The sequence below is a fragment of the Mustelus asterias genome, chromosome 17 (genome assembly GCF_964213995.1).
Source record: "Mustelus asterias chromosome 17, sMusAst1.hap1.1, whole genome shotgun sequence".
Taxonomy (NCBI): domain Eukaryota; kingdom Metazoa; phylum Chordata; class Chondrichthyes; order Carcharhiniformes; family Triakidae; genus Mustelus; species Mustelus asterias.
The window spans coordinates 62,977,278-62,996,805 of NC_135817.1; the positions used below are offsets into that span (position 1 = coordinate 62,977,278).

The window sequence follows — 19,528 nt, forward strand, 5'->3', positions numbered from 1 at the left end:
AGATCCCTCGTGATTTTGAACATCGCGATCAAATCTCCGAGCAACTTTCTCTTCCCTGAGGAGAACAGCTCAGTTTCTCCAATTTATCCATATAAGTGAAGTTCCTCATTCCTGGAACCACTCTCGCAAATCTTTTCTGCACCCTCTCATCCTTCCTGTGGCACAGTGGTTAGCACTGCAGCCTCACAGCGCCAGGGACCCGGGTTCAATTCCAGCCTCGGGTGACTGTCGGTGTGGAGTTTACACACTCTCGTCATGTCTGTGTGGGTTTCCTCCGGGTGCTCAGGTTTCCCCCCACAGTGCAAAGATTAGGTTGATTGGTCACTCTAAATTGACCCTTAGTGTCAGGAGGATTAGCAAGGTAAGTACATGGTGTTACGGGGATGAGTCTGGGTGGGATTGTTGTCGGTGCAGGCTCGATGGGCTGAATGGCCTCCTTCTGCACTGTAGGGACTCTATGACTCTTAAAATGTGGTGCTCAGAATTGAACACACTCGTTCACTTGATGGCACACCAATGCTTGCTGTAGTAGTTAAATAAAAAGTTTACTTATAAAGTAAAGTTTATTTATTAGTCACAAGTAAGGCTTACATTAACACTGCAATGAAGTTACTGTGAAATTCCTCTAGCCGCCACACTCCAGCGCCTGTTCTGGTCAACGAACCTAACCAGCACGTCTTTCAGACTGTGGGAGGAAACTGGAGCACCCGGAGGAAACCTACGCAGACACGAGGAGAACGTGCAAACTCCACACAGACAGTGACCCAAGCCGAGGATCGAACACGGGTCCCTGACGCTGTGAGGCAGCAGTGCTAACCACAGTGCCCCAGTGCCGCCCCAACCACTATGCCACCGTGCTGCCCTCTATGCTTCTATTTCTAAAGTCCAGGATTCCATATGCCTTCTTAACCACTTCCACAACCGGCCCTTCCACCATCAACGATGGCCAGGATTTTCTGTGAAATTGACAAAGTCCGTAAGCGGGCAGGGAAATCAGCATTTGACCTGCTGACAGCAATGACGGCTTTTTCTGCTGCAACATGTGCCACTTTGTTGAGAAAATTGAGGCACGTGGGTTTCATGTCGGTTGGATCGCTGGCGGGGCGGCCTCTGATTTGCCCGTCCCACTATGACCGCAGGCTGTCTGTAGTCTGGGTGCCCACGGTGGGACGGGTGCCCCTGCACACAATTAGCACCCTCCGAGGGATCAAAGTTGCTGGAAATCCATGGCTTTCAAAGGGAGGAAACATGCGGCCTCCAACTCAGTGACATCTTCTCAGGCACCTGTTGGACACAATGGAGGGTTGCCAATAAGTCCTGTATCCCCTCTCTGGGTGAAGAACCTCATCTAAGGTAAATCAAACCAGCATGGGAGGTTGCAAAGTTAAAGTTTATTTACTCGTCACAAGTAAGGCTTACTGCAATGAAGTTACTGTGAAATTCCCCTAGTCGCCACACTGTGGCGCTTGTTCGGGTCAATGCACCTAACTAGCACATCTTTCAGACTGTGGGAGGAAACCGGAGCACCTGGAGGAAACCCACGCAGACATGGGGAAAATGTGCAAACTCCATACAGACAGTGACCCAAGCCGGGAATCGAACCCGGGTCCCTGGCGCTGTGAGGCTGCAGTGCTAACCACTGTGCCATCATTCTGGTTGCGGCAGCAATGGTGAGCACCAATACTCCCCACTCCCCTTCTTATCTGCATTCTGGACAGAGGTAAGTATAATGCTGAGAGAACAGGTGATTATGCAGAAAAAGCATCAAGTACTTTTGAAGTCCATGTTCCGCTGTATTCCAGCAGGATTTGCACAAGGTGAGACTCTGCACAGAGAGTGTGAGTGCTCTGATCTCTGCCAGGTGATGTCAGACACTCCCAGTTGCTATCTTATGCTCTCAGCAGAGTCCTCACTGCATCTCATCATCCTCCTCGCAGAATCTTGCAGCTATTAGGGCCTCTGAATCATGTCTGTCTCATCTGGCCAGAACACTGGCCTCATTATCTCCATCCTAGGCTTCAAGGAGCTCCTCATCCCCTCTCCCTCCACCACCCCCCCACCCCCCACCCCCCTTCCCGCCACAACGTCCCACTTCCTCTTGAGGAGATGTGCAGTTTCTCTATCTCTTCATCATTCAGGATCTCCCTGCTTTGCATCCCCAGGTTGTGCATGACACTGAGAGGGTGCGCTAGAGTCCTCCGCCACGTCTGTCTAGGCAGCGGATCCTCGTTTTCAGGATCCCAATGGTGTGCTGCACCAAAGTCCGGGTTGCAGCATGAACCTTGTTGTACCTCCTCTCAGTTGGAGTCTCAGGCTGCCGCTCGGGCATCATTAACTACGTCCTCTGTGGGTACCCAAGAAGCCAGCCCTGCCGCCCCTGTGGACGCGGAAGATGTCAAGGATCTGAGACTTGCCAAGGATGTAGAAGTCATGGACGCTCCTTGAGTATCGTGCTCAGACCTGTATGATCGGTTTGTTATGGTTGCAGACCAGCTGAACATTGAGTGTGCGGAAGCCCTTGCGATTCATATACTGGACTGTTTGTTGCCATGGAGATCTTGGAACCATGCGAGTGCAGTCAATTGCACCCTGCAGAAAGCTCAAATCTCTGCGAATCGCAGCGCTCTTGCTTCCTGGTTCGCTGATCTCAGTTGAAATTGACAAAATTGTGTGCCTTGGCGAAGATGGCATTCATGACCTTCTGTGGGTGGATACTTGTGAGATCCCACACAGCTCACCAGGGGAGCCTTGGAAGGAGCCACTGCCATAAAAATTGAGGGCGATGGTCACTTTCGATGCCACTGGCAGTGGATGCCCTCTGAGTCTCCAAGGTGGAACATCCTGCAGAAAGTGGCATAGGTGAGTAACCAGTTCCCTTGACCATTGCAGTCTTTGCAGCCTCCTCTCTTTGTTGAGGCAGGCATCTCCGCTGGACTCTTCTCCTTCTTCGAAGCGGCCTATTAGCCATGAGGCAGACGAGATCACCAGGTTCCATGTTCCTGATGGTCTTCTCATTGCAATATCAAAGAGGGAGACCTGAAGGCCAGAGTATGTCTCCTAAGGACTTAAGTTTAAGCTGTATCCAGCTACGTCTTAAGGTCCCTTCACACATGCCAGACACTCCCCGCCATCACTTGATGCCTGACCAACACTGCACCCATATCTGCTCAATATCACGTGACTGAGTGGTGACAGTTTCAGCCATTTGACTGCATCCTGTGCTCTCACTCTGACAACACCAGGTTAAAGTCCAACAGGTTTATTTGGTAGCAAAAGCCACACATGTCGCTTTTGCTACCAAATAAACCTGTTGGACTTTAACCTGGTGTTGTTAAACTTCTTACTGTGTTTACCCCAGTCCAACGCCGGCATCTCCACATCATGACTCTCACTCTGATACAGGTATTACACTAATCTATATTCCAAACCTGCACAGTTACATTGGACCGGGAAGGTTACTGCTCAAAGCCTGAATAACTGCAGTGCAAAGGCTTCTCAGCACCTCCCTCGATGACTGTTCCATGCCCAATTCTCACAAGGGGATCCTCTAACTTGCTCAGTTGCACAATTGTATTGCAGCCCCATAAAACTCAGATTGTCTTGCAGTCTGTGCCTGAGGCGTTAAATGGTGAGGAGCAATTTGTGGCATGGTCAGGAACTTGTGTTGCTTGAGTGGGCATAATTGCTTCATAAGCCAGACTCCAAGCATGGCAATGGAGCTGATGCTGAACGGTCTCAGCCAGGGAAGAATGTTCAATCCTGAAATGCTTCTCCAAGTGCATGGCCAATTTCTTCACCCCCTGCCTCCCCCTGTCATGTGCTTGCGTATTTCCTTTAGTCTGTGCTACCATGCTCCCACCCCCTTACAACCCGCACTGGAGCCCTTGCCCCAAGGCTCTCCTTGGTGCAGCCTTGCCCTTTTACTTGCCAGGAGCCCTTTCCCCAGCACTGTATTGAATGTAGCTGGGAAGAAGCCACTTTGGACACTTGTCTGTGACCCCACCCGCTCCCACATCCGCAGCACCACTTCTTTGAATTGCTATGGGGGATCCTCGCAAGTGCTGCGTTACATTGTGCGCACTCACCTCCGAGTTCCCCTCGAAGCCCAGGTCACCAAGTGCATGACTTTTAAAGGCAGTTCCAAATCATGCCATTCTGAACTCATGTTGATGTGGGACTGATATTTGATGTGGGGGATGATTCCAGTGTGTGGCCGCACTAGAAAACATGACGAAGGTCTTCTCATGTGATTTCCCGATGATGTCACTGAACACGCCAGTCCTGGCTGGGAAAACTCAGCTGATCTGTGCACAAATACCTGAGGTCCCTCTGTCCCTGCACTTCCTTTGGAATTGCATCCTTAATTTTATATGGCCTCTTCCTGATCTTTCAACCAAAATTCACACTTCTCTGCATTAAGTTTCATTGCCACATGTCCACCCATTCCACTAGCCTATGTCCTCCTGATGTCTATCACCTTCCTCTTCACAATCATAATATTATGAAGGGAATAGATAAGATAGAAGCAGAGAAGTTGTTTCCACTGGCGGGTGAAACTAGAACTGGGGGGCATAGCCTCAAAAAAAGGGGAAGCAGATTTAGGACTGAGTTGAGGAGGAACTTCTTCACACAAAGGGTTGTGAATCTGTGGAATTCCCTGCCCAGTGAAGCAGTTGAGGCTACTTTATTGAATGTTTTTAAGGTAAGGATAGATAAATTTTTGAACAGTAAAGGAATTAAGGGTTATGGTGAGCGGGCGGGTAAGTGGAGCTGAATCCATGAAAAGATCAGCCATGATCTTATTGAATGGCGGAGCAGGCTCGAGGGGCCAGATGGCCTACTCCTGCTCCTGGTTCTTATGTTCTTAATCCACAACATTTCTAAATTTTGTACCATCTGCACATTTTGAAACTGTGCCCTGCCCATCCAATTCTAGACCATTACTGTAGATCAAGAAAAGCATTGGTCCTTAAACCAAATCCTTGGGCGCTCCATTATACATCTTCCATGATGTGGAGGTGCCGGCATTGGACTGGGGTGGGCACAGTAAAAGTCTCACAACACCAGGTTAAAGTTCAACAGGTTTATCTGGTAGCACAAGTTTTTGGAGCGCTGCTCCTTCATCAGGTGAGTGGAGAGTTGGGTTCACAAACAGAGCATGTATAGACACAGACTCAATTGCAAGATAATGGTTGGAATGCGAGTCTTTACAGGTACAGACAATGCGAGTGGAAAAGGGGATAATGGAATTGTCTCAAGCCAGGACAGTTAGTAGGATTTTGCAAGCCCAGGCCAAATGATGGGGGTTACATGTAGTGTGACATGAACCCAAGATCCCGTTTGAGGCTGTCCTCATGTGTGTGGAACTTGGCTATCAGTTTCTGCTCAGCAATTCTGCATTGCCATGTGTCTTGAAGGTCCATCTTCTTCCAGCCTGAGAAACACCTGTTCACCACAACCCTGGGTATTCTGTAACTCAGCCTTCTCCTTATCCATCCAAGGTACTTAACTCACCTGTGAACTCTTCAACAAGGCAAAGCGTCCTGTCACATTGTTTTCTAAAATTGACATTTGTAATTTCTTATAGCCCATGTTGCCGCTTCCTTCAGCTAAGAGAGTCAGGCAACTTGAGCAATGGATTTCTCATCAGTGATCTGCAATGGACGATGAAATGTACAGGACTCGTGTTCAGAAAGATAGTTTAATTTTATGCGTGTGGCTGGCACATGATATTATTCAACAAACTCAATTGCCTATTTATAACAAATTCTGTACATTAACACACTTTATAACGTATAATCCAAAGACAATAAATGGGCCTATTGTACATTCAGGGTATAATATAACACGTACACTAACTGTGTCTCAGCAAGGCCAAATCAAAACAGCTTGAAAACTATCGAGATTTTTCCAGGTTCGAATCTCGAGAAAACTCCTTTAAAGTACGAGTTGTGCAAACAGGAAAATTCAATTTTCAGAAGTCAAAGTTACTTTGAAATGAACCCCAGTTTAACACTGCCAAAATAACTTTACTTATCCAATTACTGATACTCAATTCAATAGCCTGGGCTCAACTGTTAGCATTGAAGCACCAAAGAAACTAAATCTCCTATCAAGGGCTTGACCAGTCTTGAGGAATTGTTTTACTTGGAAACCAAGAGCAGGATCTGTGGAATGCAATGCAAGCTACACTCTCTGCCCAACTGCAACATAAATCTGTGGCCAGAAATTGGATTGTATCTGTCTGTTTTACAGGCATAAAACTGGATGACTCATATAACCAGCAGCATACCGGCATTCGTTCCATGCCAGTCACACCCCACCCGCCATGCTGCATTGAATTGCTCAGTAGGCATTCCAGGGGCATGGCTGAAGCTGGCAGTGCACCAATTGGGTCAGTTTGTTTTAGCTTCACAGCAAGCAAACCAGTGGCTTTAAACGGGCCACCCAAAAGTTAAATTCCGTGACCTACCTGATTGCAGAGCCGGGAGGAACAGGTATGCTGATCCCGACTGCTTCCTGTTCCAGGTGTTCCCAAGGCCCACTGGGGGTGTGATAGCTCTGGGCCAGCGACGTACCCTCACAGTTTACTGTTTCCATCCTAATGGAAAATTTTCTGTTGTCCTGCCAGCAGCCTCATTAGGTGCATGAGCGTCATCAAGAAAATGACCCAACTTACAATCAGTGCACATATATGATGGAGTGTAGGTAGGAATACAGGCTTTGGCATCTTGGATGCCAATTTGATGGCTTCAATGCCTCCAAGTGATGATACCAGCAGGGATTTAAAAGTTTCGTTGAGGGAGGCCATCGCCAGATTGATAACATGATTAGGGTTGTGTGATATCATCTGCAGTTTCATTCTCAGGATGTGGGCATCACCAGCAAGGCCAACATTCATAGCCCAGGGAATGCTAGTGGGTCAGTCGCGTGTCAATCACATAGGGGTGAAACTGGTTGATCAAATAAGCCAGACCAGATCAGGGCAGCAGGTTTCCTTCTATAAAGGACAATAGTGGATCATATAAGTAGCCGGGGAGGCGATGGCCTAGTGGTGTTATTGCTAGACTATTAATCCAGAAACTCAGCTAAATGTTCTGGGGACCCGGGTTCGAATCCCGCCACGGCAGATAGTGGAATTTGAATTCAATAAAAATCATCAGGAATTAAGAATCTACTGATGACCATGAAACGATTGTCGGAGAAACCCATCTGGTTCATTAATGTCCTTTAGGGGAGGAAATCTGTTGTCCTCACCTGGTCTGGCCTACATGTGACTCTAGAACACAGCAATGTGTGGTCGACTCCTAACTGCCCTCTGAAATGGCTGAGCCAGCCACTCGATTCAAGGGCGATTAGGGATACGGCAATAAAGGCTGGCCAGCCAGCGACACCCATGTCCCACAAATGAATAAAAAAAAGCTTGTTATTTCCAGGTTATTTTTTGAATTTAATCCAATTTCTCCATCTGCCCATGATAGAATTTGAGCCTCGTTCTGTGGATTACGGGTTAAGTAATATAATCATTACATCGTCATTTCCATTTATAATGAAGGCAATTAAGGAAACCGACCCTTATAAACTTTTAGCTTGAATTGACATCGAATTAGACTTGATGCTTACCTTTCAGAGAAAAGCGTATTTCAAGGTTTTATATTTACATCCTCAAAACTGCTATCACGAATTTTCCACAATGTGCAGCCATTAGCAACAAATGCGTCACATTTTATTAAATGAATATATCGATAATGTGTGTTAAATAAAAAGTAAAGTTTGTTTATTCATCACAAGTAGGCTTATATTCATAATGCAATGAAGTTACTGTGAAAATCCCCTAGTCGCCACACTCTGGCGCCTGTTCGGGTACACTGAGGGAGAATTTTGCATGGCCAATGCACCTAACCAGCATGTCTTTGGACTGTGGGAGGAAACCGGAGCACCCGGAGGAAACCCACGCAGACACAGGGAGAACGTGTAGACTCTGCACAGACGGTGACCCAAGCCGGGAATCGAACCCGGGTGCTGGCACTGTGAGGCAGCAGTGCTAACCACCGTGCCGCCCTCATAGATGAAATAAATGAATAGATAAGTACAGGTGAAACCTCTGAGTAACTTACCTATATCAGGCAGTTTAAGGTTTGAAGGGCAAGCCTTATTTCCATTTATCATTTTGCCATATGTTGCAGAATAGATGTTAATCAATGTAGAGTTTTTACAGCGAAGTCTAAGTTCCTTGCCCTCGCAGGCTACTTTGCTTTTGTACTCATCTGTGAGAAAGGACACAACGTGAAATCACTGTGATTAAAATTCTGTCTGTCCGACTGATTGCAACAAATGCAATTTCTTTTCCCAACATAAAACTCTTGGTTCTATACTATACACAGATTATATCTAAAACTTGCCATTTCTCTTTTCACCTACACAGTAGCAAGATTTAAAGTGGATCTTTTCATTAACTTGGCAACTGTTATTAACTGCTCTGTGCAGTTTCTTTTCACCGTGTGATAATATTTGTTGCATGTGAAATGCAGAACACACAAGATGAAAATGGATATAAAAGGCCGTAAATCCTATCTTAACTCCTCAATTTAGATAAACCCTGCCTCAGGATCATGTCGTTCAATTGCTTCTGAAGTGCTTTCATGGTTTTTGCCTCCGCTATCATTTTTAAAAGTCTAGGCAATTTGTTGATCAATCTGGTGTGTGGAGAACGCTCTGGAATCAGTCTGAAATTTTCTTGACACAAGTTGTGATCTCTGTTCCTCCGTCCTCTAGAGTTTCAAAGAATGAGAGGTGATCTCGCTGATAGTTACAAAATTCTTCCGGGCTACACGTGGATAGGATGTTACTCTTGGCTGATTAATCTAAAACCAGGGAACACAGTCTCAGAATCAGGGATAGGCCATTTAAGACTGAGCTGAGGAATATAGTTATAAACTGGCTATCATTCAAGTTAAAGTTTATTTATTGGTCACAAATAGGCTTACATTAACATTGCAAGGTAGTAACTGTGAAATTCCCCTAGTCACCACACACCAGTGCCTGTTCGGGTACACTGACGGAGAGTTTAGCATGGCCAATGCACCTAACCAGCATGTCTTTCGGACTGTGGGAGGAAACTGGAGCACCCGTAGGAAACCCATGCAGACACGGGGAGAACGTGTAGACTCCGCACAGTCACCCAAGCCGGGAATTGAACCCGGATCCCTGGTGCTGTGAGGCAGCAGTGCTAACCAATGACATAAATTTCTTCTCTTGCCACAGCTTTCATGCTGCTTCTGGAATACATGGCTTCATGAGACTGTACAATTTCCATGAGGGACAATGTTTATTTATTAGTCACAAGTAGGCTTACAGCAATGAAAGTAGATATCACTGCATTGGCTCACAGCTTACTGCAATGAAGTTACTGTGAAAATCCCCTAGTCGCTACATTCCGGCACCTGTTTGGATACACTGAGGGAGAATTTAGCATGGCCAAAGCACCTAACCACGTCTTTGGGAGGAAACCGGAGCACCCGGAGGAAAGCCACGCAGACATGGGGAGAATGTGCAAACTCCGCACAGACAGACAGTGACCCGAGCTGGGTATCAAACCCGGCTCCCTGGTGCTGTGAGGCAGCAGTGTTAACCACTGTGCCACCCTGCCACCCTTATTGGTTCTAAAAACCAATTGTTTCTAAAATAAAATGAGCTGATAGTCACTGCAAAAATGTAAATCAAAGGATTTGGATGACACAATGAGATTAATACACTGTACCTTTATTTCTTGGACTCAAACCTAACCTGCACTGATTGGAGGAAAGTCTATTTTTCCTACATGTTCTGTGAGTTTGAAGCAGATACAGCCAGTTTTTAATGACCATTAACTAAAAGTTTATTTATTAGTCACAAGAAAGGCTTATATTAACACTGCAATGAAGTTACTGTGAAATTCCCCTCGTCACCATGGTATGGCGCCTGTTCGGGTCAATGCACCTAACCAGCAAATCTTTCAGACTGTGGGAGGAAACCGGAGGAAACTCACGAAGACACGGGGAGAACGTGCAGACTCCACACAGACAGTGACCCAAGCCTGGAATCGAACCCGGGTCCCTGGCGCTATGAGACAGTAGTGCTAACCACTGTGCCACCGAATAGGGAAATGCTGAATCTGTTTGGTAATCCTATTTAGAGAGGCCACAAGATCACTGGTGTGCAAACTAGAAAATGTCTCATCAGTGCAATCGACTGAGATTGAAGCTAGGGTAAATTGGTGGGCAAAGTGGGGAGTCATGCAATATCTAGCCTCATATTTTATGCTGACCAAATGTGACCAAAACAGAAATGTGTTCCATTTCTCATCACCAATAATTCACTGCTTAAAACGCAAAAACTATTGGAAGAAAAAAATCCAAAAGCCTTCCAATAAAATTGCTTTCATTTTGGCTCATTTGGTCACACTCACAAAAACTGGTAGATATGCTTGGCGATGGCCGAGCGGTATTATCACTCGACTACTAATCCAGAAACTCAGCTTATGTTCTGGGGACCCGGGTTCGAATCCCGCCACGGCGGATGGTGGAATTTGAATTCAATAAAAAATGTCTGGAATCAAGAATCTACTGATGACTATTGTCCGAAAAACCCATCTGATTCACTAATGTCCTTCAGGGAAGGAAATCTGCTGTCCTTACCTGGCCTGACATACATGTGACTCCAGAGCCACAGCAAGGTGGTTGACTCTCCACTGCCCTCTGGAAACTAGGGATGGGCAATAAAAATGCTGGCCAGCCAGTGATGCTCATGTCCCATAAATTAATTTTAAAAACACATATTTAGAAACATGGAGGCCATCCTGGTGAGATGGAAAAGAAAATCACCATCCAAATGGCGTCATGTTCGGCCCAACATCGTGAGCTGAAGTGCCTGTTCATGCGCTGTCCTATTCTATGTTTCCTGTTAAATCACTCCACCTTCCCACTGAGAATAGCTTATAAAATGCATTTCCAATGGGAACACAATCAGAGAAAGGGCTACAATATTGTGGTGCCAAATTGCTAACCCGTGTTCCTTTTCAGTGGGAAGTCCCTTGGAGAATTGCCTGTCATCCTCACCAGGAAGAAGATAGAATTAGATAAATGAATGAAAGTGGATACCATTGCATTGGCTCACAGCTATTTAAATCTGAATGAGCAAACTAGATTAAGGGGCAAAATTAATAGATTTTTATAAATTTGCTATGAATAAGAGAAGCTTTAGTTAACACTATCACTTAAACCAGATAAAATAAATAACTCTAAATATACAATTTCCACTAATCGCTCTGCGAAACTTGAACTGAAAGGTTGCAGTAGAAAATGTGCATTCATTAAGCAGGGATGTATTACTTACTGGGTTTGCACTTGTAGGACACAAGGAGGTACTTGCTGGTGCCTGGACAAGGGTCAAGTCCAAAAACACGTCTATTGACTAGAAGCCGGCAGGATTGCTGATCCTGGCATTCATCCAGTATTTTCTGGCAAGAATGAAAGCAAGAAGACATGGTTCAGGAATAAAGGGAATTATCTGAAAGCAACAGACCCATGAATTACCTTTGGATTGAAAGTATGATCTAAACAGCTTTCACAATATAAAAGCGTCAAGAACTTTAAAAAAAAAAAATTTTAAACAAGAAAGCAATAGTCTCAAAAGCTTATCATGCTAAAGTAAAAGTTACACAATATGCTTGTGGTTCTATTTTGGCAATAAAGATTAAGATGATTAAACATCACTTCGATTGAGGCCAGTATTTTTTGAAAGATATGTTTAAATGTGACTTCTACAAACCTACAGGCAGCAGCCTTCATTTTATTTTTCTTTAGTTTTAATTTAATTGTTAGTTTTCTACTAAAACAAATTCTCCCACACAGCTAGGTCCTGATTTGCCTATAGCTTCTTCGCTCATCCCAAATCTCCTTTACCTCCAAAAACATGGGAGCGTCTAGAGTCCAGAGAGTGGGCCGGTTTCTCCGACCCGCGCCCACAGTTGGGATTCACCAGCCCCGCTGCAGTGAATGGAGATTTGGCTGCGCACAAAATTCCCCGTCCTCGGTTGCAGTGACGGCAGACAGTGAGCGGCGGGAGAATTCCAGCCAGTGTCTCTGTTTCACCCAACCATTGTCCAAGACAAACCTAGTCTGGATTTACTGTTCATACCTACCCTAAGCTGCCTTTATTGTCTGTGCCCTTAATAGATGCAGCCTCTATCCCTAACATAAGCAAGCCAACTTAACATCCATCCAAGACACATAATCCTGAATGGCGTGCTATGTGGTCACTCACTGTTTGCTGGCAAATAGCCACCAATCCAAGTTTAATTTTTCTCTTCTTGCCAATTCCAGTCCCTCTGGGTGTCTGGGGATGTGAAGCTGGTGGTATTTGGATTTCTATTCTACTTTGCTTGACAGTTGAATTCCTCCTCTGCCTTGGGCATGGGAAAAGTATGCCTAATCATGAACGTAAAATGAAAACAAACCTTCATCCAGAAAAAAAAGAAATATCTCCACGTTGTAAATGAGTAATCTGATTGTGAGTGAAAACTGTACATGTGGGACCATATTTTCAACATGGGGTGGGGGGGGTGGGGGGGCAGTAGGAAGCAGGAACTTTCTCAGTGTCGAAGGAGGCAGTGCTAGCAGATGGGGTAATCATTTTTTGGATGGCAAAAGAGGTGGATTTGAGCTTGCCACCAAAGACAGATGCAGGCTGATGCTGAGGTAGTCAGGTTAAAAGATCCACCTCCATTCATAGGAATATTGGAGCAGCTCATCAGATCACTACACAACCCCCCCGTCAGCATAGAATCGACAGTGCAGAAAGGGGTCATTTGGCCTATCGAGACTGCACCGACAACAATCCCACCCAGGTCCTATCCCCGTAACCCCATATATTTACCCTTCTAATCGTCCTGACACTAAGGGGCAATTTAGGGTGGCCAATCAACCTAACCCGCACATCTTGGGACTGTGGGAGGAAACTGGAGCACCCCAAGGAAACCCATGCAGACACAGGTAGAATGTGCAAACTCCACACAGACAGTCACGCGATGCAGGAATTGAACCCGGGTCCCTGGTGTTGTGAAGCAGCAGTGCTAGCCACTGTGCCACCATGCCGCCACAGTCATCACCCTCACTCCCTTGACCTCCCACCCCACTTCACTCTACACTGCTCAACCTCTACCTCTTCACCATTTTTACCCCCAACCCTCTCACCCCTCCTTCACCCCTACCCCTTTTGCCCCCACACAAATTTCTTCATGTACATTTTATAAACAGAACTTATGTCCTACAATAAAAGTTTTGGAAATCTTTGCAAAGCTCAATTAATTGTCAAAATAAACATACATCACTTGAGTAGTGACTTAAAGAACATTAGCCACTTTGAAAAGGCTATACATTTGTCAAAATACACCAACAGCACTTGTATACATGCAAGAAAAACTATTATTATTTTTGAAAAATTTATGGTGGCGATTCTCCCAAAAACATTGTAAGTGCCGAATTTGCGTCAAAACCAGAATAACCCCCGCTGTTGTTTTTTAAGCAGGATTTTCAACATGATTTTCAAATAGCACTTTTCAAAGTGCTATTTGATTTTCAACATGATTTTCAAATAGCACTTTTCAATGGAACATAAAAATAACAGTAAGAGCAACAATTGTACCCTAAAGTTATGTTAATAGTAGTCATCTTTTAAGATTACTATCTCCTTGGATGATGTTGCTTCAGCATCTGCTAAATCTATTAGAATCAGTGGGGTAAAGTTTCTAGTCCCACTCGCTGCAAGAATCGTCGCGGGCGGGACTGGAAAATCCAGTGGATAATTTATTTTAATGCATCTGAAACCTTCTAATCCATAGTTCACTCCTCCATACTGCAGATGTGATTCAGAAAGGCTTCCCAAAACATGGCTATTGTTAAAAATTGCAGGAGGTCTGAAATGCTCACTTTCAGAATGGCTCTGGTAACATCTAAGCAGCAGTATGTGGTATTCCTGACCCACTCCTTTCCCACAACATTCAAATTACTCAGAAATGGAAATGGAAGCGGTAATTGTACCTTTACGCTCAGAGGCCATTTTTGTTTCCTAGTTCCAATTCTGTGCGGTCTCGAAACAGGACTGCAAACTCTACCCCTTTACATCTGTGCCTGGGAATGCACACATGCTTGCAAGAGAACAAGAGAGACAGGGACACTGATATTATGGGGTGAATTTTCCCCTTCCGCCTGCCATGAGAATCGCAGCAGGCGAGGGGTGGACCATTGAAAGGTCCATTGACCTCGGGCGGGATTTTCCAGTTTCAGGCTGAGTGCGGCTGGAAAATCCCACCCTATGTGGCGACGTGAGTTTCTGAGTACTCAAGTCCACTCCTTCCTGGCTTACACAAGAAGCCCAGAATTCTCACACCCAGTGATAAATAGTATCGTATCTGCAACTACCACAAGGTACGAGCCCTGAATCTGTAAGGAGAAACACACTTTTCTGGTTCATGTTTATCATATCCTAACATAAAGATCTCTATTAGGTCACCTATCAACCTCCTTTGTTGCAGAAAAAATAGTCCTCAAGTTTATTTTCATAACCGTAATCCATCATCCCTGGTAACATTATCTATACCACAAGTCAGTTGCTTCGAAGTTAAACTGGATATTATGCTACTTGTTCTGTCAAAGGCAGAAAAGCAGTTTTATAACACCGCAGGTTTATAGCAAGCCATACAAGATAGACATATTTTGGTTACTCTAACTTTTTTGTCACCCCTGTATTAATGTTGGGTTGGTCAATTGGGTTAGTAAAATGTCTCAGCCACTTAAAAGTGCTGAAATTGATTGACTTAGTTTTTAAAGGTTGCCATATTTCAGACCATGGACAAAAGAGATTGGCCACTCTTGATGTCATGACATAAAAAGTGACGCAGCCAAAACTGGAAACGGACAAAAATCTTCCATTCTCGTTCGCGGCTGGGATTTTCCAGTGCCGCTGAGGGTGAATTGAGGTTTGGCTGGAACGCCACATTTTCCGTTCTCACTCGGAATGGGTCCCGCCACGGACGAGACCGGAGAATCCCGCCCGGTATCTTAAAAAGTTAGTCCATGAGCCACGCCGTGCAAACCCGATTTGTCGGGTAAAATACCGGTTTAGTTAAAAAATTAATAAAGCTTGGTAAGTCCCACACAACATTTGATGGCTTGCGAATTCTGACTTCAGTTGAAACTCACTGAGTGGGATTTTCTAGTCCCACCTATCCCAAGACTGGAAATTCCCACCTGAGGTCAATGGACCTTTCAATGGGGTAAATTTTCCAGTCCCGCCCGCGACGATTCTTGCAGCGAGTGGGACTAGAAACTTTACCCCACTGATTCTAATAGATTTAGCAGATGCTGAAGCAACATCATCCAAGGAGATAGTAATCTTAAAAGATGACTACTATTAACATAACTTTAGGGTACAATTGTTGCTCTTACTGTTATTTTTATGTTCCATTGTTAGGACAATAAGAAATACATAATAAATTCTTGCCGTACTTGTAAAGTAGTCGGCGCTGTGCAGTTTAGATTTTCTCCCATCGCACTTCTGGGGTGTAAACCAGGGCACAAAAGGGAACTTGGCACCTTGCGTCCATAAAACGTTGACTGTATACTTATCGTTGTGTCTCGAGGACAATATAGGTTTAGGTGGCCACCATCACAAGCTTGCTCCGTATGGCGTCGCAAAACTTTGGATAAGTAATCTACAGGAACAAAAAAAAAGAACAGTATTGGATATTTGAAGAAAGTTATGGGGGAAGAAGTTTTTAATTTTCTGATTCATTGGCAGCACAAACCCAGATGTCAGGGTTAACCTGCATGTTGTGGGCTATTAAATTCACAGCATGGGTGTGATATTAATGACAGCTTTGCCACCTGGAGGTCTGATGGATAGGCCTGGCTTCCAGTAAAGTCAGAAAAACTGGATGAAGGGTGCAGGACTAAGTCTGAGCCCGGCTGGTGGGCTGGGCTGCGATGCAGTGGGAGGAATTAACCCCGGGATTCGAGGAGGGAGGAGGGTTAGGGTTTCCACTTCAGTTGCGGGGTGGGTGGGAATCGGGAGTGTCTGAAGAATGTCAGATATTGGAAGCATCAGGTATGAATTGGTAGCTTGGGAAGGATGATGGGAGACCTGTGGTGGCGTGGGATGGTTGTGAATGGCAGGGGCGGGGGGAGAGTTTGAGGGTGGGGGGGGGGGGGGGGGGGGTGGGGGGGGAGATGTCTGAATGTTGGTGTTGGCGCTTACTTCCTGGATCTGACTGTCCTCGCCTCCCTGTCGCTTTCCCGAGGAAACTCAGCCATCCAGGATTAGAAATAAAGTGGGCAGCCTTATATTTAAAGTGGCAATCCTCCTGGGAGCTGGTTGAGTGCCTACCTCCCATCCTGCCTCCCCCCCCATCCTGCCTCCCCTCAAACCAGAGGTGGGGGGCACTGGAGCTGGGTTGGGGCCGAGGTTTAGATTTTTAACACAAGCAACTTCCCACACCTGCCCATTTTCTGAGGTTATAACTGCCCCATGTGTCACAGGAAAAACAGAAGCAATGGATGTTAACAACATAATATCACTGAGCTTTGACGTAATGTAACCATCATTACACTAACAAGTAGACCACTTACCAGGAAAACAATTACAATAACTTACAGTTGATTTCATATACAGTTGAGTCGTATCATATTACCAAGCCTTTGCTTAGTGATAATTTAACCAACAGACTAATAGCAAGAACGATAGTAGGGTAGTCAGATATGGATACCCTATTTACAGTATGCCTTTTCATCCATTTCATTAATTCACCCATTCATCAACATTATCGTGGCAAAATCAAGTCTGAAATGTAGCCCCAAGGCCAAGAGCCAGATACTCTTTGGTTGCAATAAATCTTTGGCAATCACTTAAAGAAAAATTACTTTAATTAGTGTTAAGGCCTGAGAATAAATAGTAAATCATCCTAGTTCAACCTACCAAGCAAGTTGCAAAAAACTTTTCACTAAAAGATGCAGAGATAAGACTACCGCCGTATAAGGTAGAATTTGCAATGCCACACGTCAACTTTTTTTTCAATATGCCTGGATCCATTCTCTTTCCGCCATTAGTAAAAGAAAGAGTGAGGTGAGGCAAGGTGAACACAATGATACAATTTTAAAGCATATGCAAAAATACAGAGACCTGAGGGCACGTGTACCAAGGTAAAATAAAAACAGAAAATGCTAGAAAACCTCAGCAGATCTGGCAGCATCTGTGGAGAAAGAAGCAGAGTTAACGTTTTGAGTCCACCCGACTCTTCGTCAGAGTTGCCAGATCTACTGAGTTTTTCCAACATTTTCTGTTTTTTTTAGTTGAAGGTGGTAGGGCAAGTTGATCAAGCACGTTGAAAGCAGAATCATATGGTAACCGGAACTTCATGGAGTATGGTACTAAAGTGGGGATGTTAATAAATTGCTAGTTGTGCCCCAGCTGAGGTTTGGGGAAAGGTTCAACCCGCCATTGTGGGAGGGGGGAATCTGATACCAGCATCAAAAAGTGCAGGCATTCTGGAAAGATAATCAGATCGTATCATCTTTCACACCTAATTGGAGCCAGTTCATGAACATGTGGGAAATCCCCATGGGACAGGTGATTCTGCTATTAACATTTGATTTGATTTGATTTATTATTGTCACATGTATTAGTACACAGTGAAAAGTATTGTTTCCTGTGCGCTATACAGACAAAGCATACTGTTGATAGAGAAGGAAACGAGAGGGTGCAGAATGTAGTGTGATAGTCATAGTTAGGGTGTAGAGAAAGATCAACTTTATATAAGATAGGTCCATAAGAGATTGAATTAAAGCATTGTTAGAGAGTTTATAAGAGTTAGAGTAGAGTTTTAAAAGCGTAGAACAAGAGCAAAAGATAGAAATCAGAGGATATGCTGGGCACAGCTCACAAGAAGCCACGATGCTCTGGCGCCATCTTGGATGTGGGTCCACAAGTCTAATTGGCTAGAAGCCAATCAACTGCAGCTTTAATGATGGATTCTGGCTTTGACGGCCAGTCCATGACTTTCCTGGACTCGCTGGAATTTGCCAGGTTGAACTCGGCGAGAGGCTGTCAGGGACTGATGGGGTTAAGCACTTGGCAGTCTGTCCATACAGGGGCTGGATTTTTCTGGGAGCGGGAGGGAGAGTGCGTACAATGGGAAACCCAATTGACAGCAGCAGATCAGAAGATCCCACCGCTGACCAATGACAGGCCACATCCACCGCTGTGAAACACGCCAAGAAAGACTTTTGCTCGCAGGACATTTTCTTGCACATCCACATGGCTTCAGTAAAGTTAAAGGCTGGCTGCTCATTCCCCTGCTCAAGTGTTGTTGGCTGGCGTTTTCCGGGTTTTAGAATCTTGGGGTACCACTAAAGTTTGCCCCACCATCTGCTAAGGGGCAGACTTTGGTCATTGGGAAGCAGGATGTCAGGCTCTGATTGGATGGGAGTGGGGAGAGGGGGCAGAGCTTTGAGCCAAATCCCCATTTGCATGTGCCCTTTCTCCAGCTTCCCTCTCATGGCCCAGTCGCACTAGCCCGCTCGCCATGAGGTGGCAAGCACTTGGCTCCACGTTAGTGAGTCACTGAATGGCCTAGATGAGGCTTAGCTGGCAGACTCAGTGTGCAGGGTGAGGGTCAGCATGCCCCCAGTTGCCTGCTGCTTCTGATGCTCCATGCAGCTGGCCACTCTTCCAATGGAAACAGACAACAGCACAAAGGCCTGAGAGCTCCTCCAATCTCTCTCCAAGGCTGCATGTTGCGCTTGAGAAAGCTGACAAAACCTCAGCAATCTCCGCTTGGGCCAGAGTGATGCTCTTCATCGATCACCCCCAAGGCTCAGAGTCTGTGTTCAGCTGAGCTGGGCTTGGAGGGGCCTGTGCCCTCTGACAGGAATTCTCCAGCCCTGTCTCAGATGCTTGCTCCTGCTCACTTGTGGTGAATCACTCAATTTCCAAGTATATTTAAATCCTCCTGCAGCTTATCCTTTTTTTTGTAATTCATTCGTAGAACACGGGCGTCACTGGCTGGCCAGCATTTATTGCCCATCCCTAGTCGCCCTTGGATGGCCCTTGAGAGTCAACCATATTGCTGTGGCTCTAGAGTCACATGTAGGTCAGACCAGGAAATGTCAGCAGATTTCCTTCCCTAAAGGACATTAGTGAACCAGGTGGGTTTTTCTGACAATCGACAACGGTTTCATGGTCACCAGTAGATTCTTCATTCCAGATTTTTTAAATTGAATTTAAATTCCACCATCTGCCATAGCGGGATTCAAACCTGGGTCCCCCAAAACATGAGCTGAGTGTCTGGATTAATCGTCTAGCAATAATGCCACTCGCCCATCGCCTCCCTGTCAGCTTTGCTGTTCATGGCTTTGTATCACCCGAAAATTTAACCTCTGCTTGTGATTCCTAGCTCCAAATCATTTGTCAAGATATTAAACAAAAAGGTCCCAAA

At 45.3% G+C, this 19,528-nt stretch overlaps 1 protein-coding gene across 2 annotated transcripts in view; it reads right to left on the reverse strand.

The window, feature by feature from the left end:
• eva1c (eva-1 homolog C (C. elegans)) overlaps positions 1-19,528 on the reverse strand; it is a 122,794-nt gene that overhangs the window by 58,207 nt on the left and 45,059 nt on the right. For both annotated transcript variants that reach the window (XM_078232828.1, XM_078232829.1), the window contains exons 3-5: positions 15,546-15,751; positions 11,374-11,497; positions 8,118-8,267 (exon numbers count right to left, since the gene is read on the reverse strand). In XM_078232828.1, the coding sequence (XP_078088954.1) occupies positions 8,118-8,267; positions 11,374-11,497; positions 15,546-15,751 (480 nt within the window). The remainder of the gene's footprint in view (positions 1-8,117; positions 8,268-11,373; positions 11,498-15,545; positions 15,752-19,528) is intronic.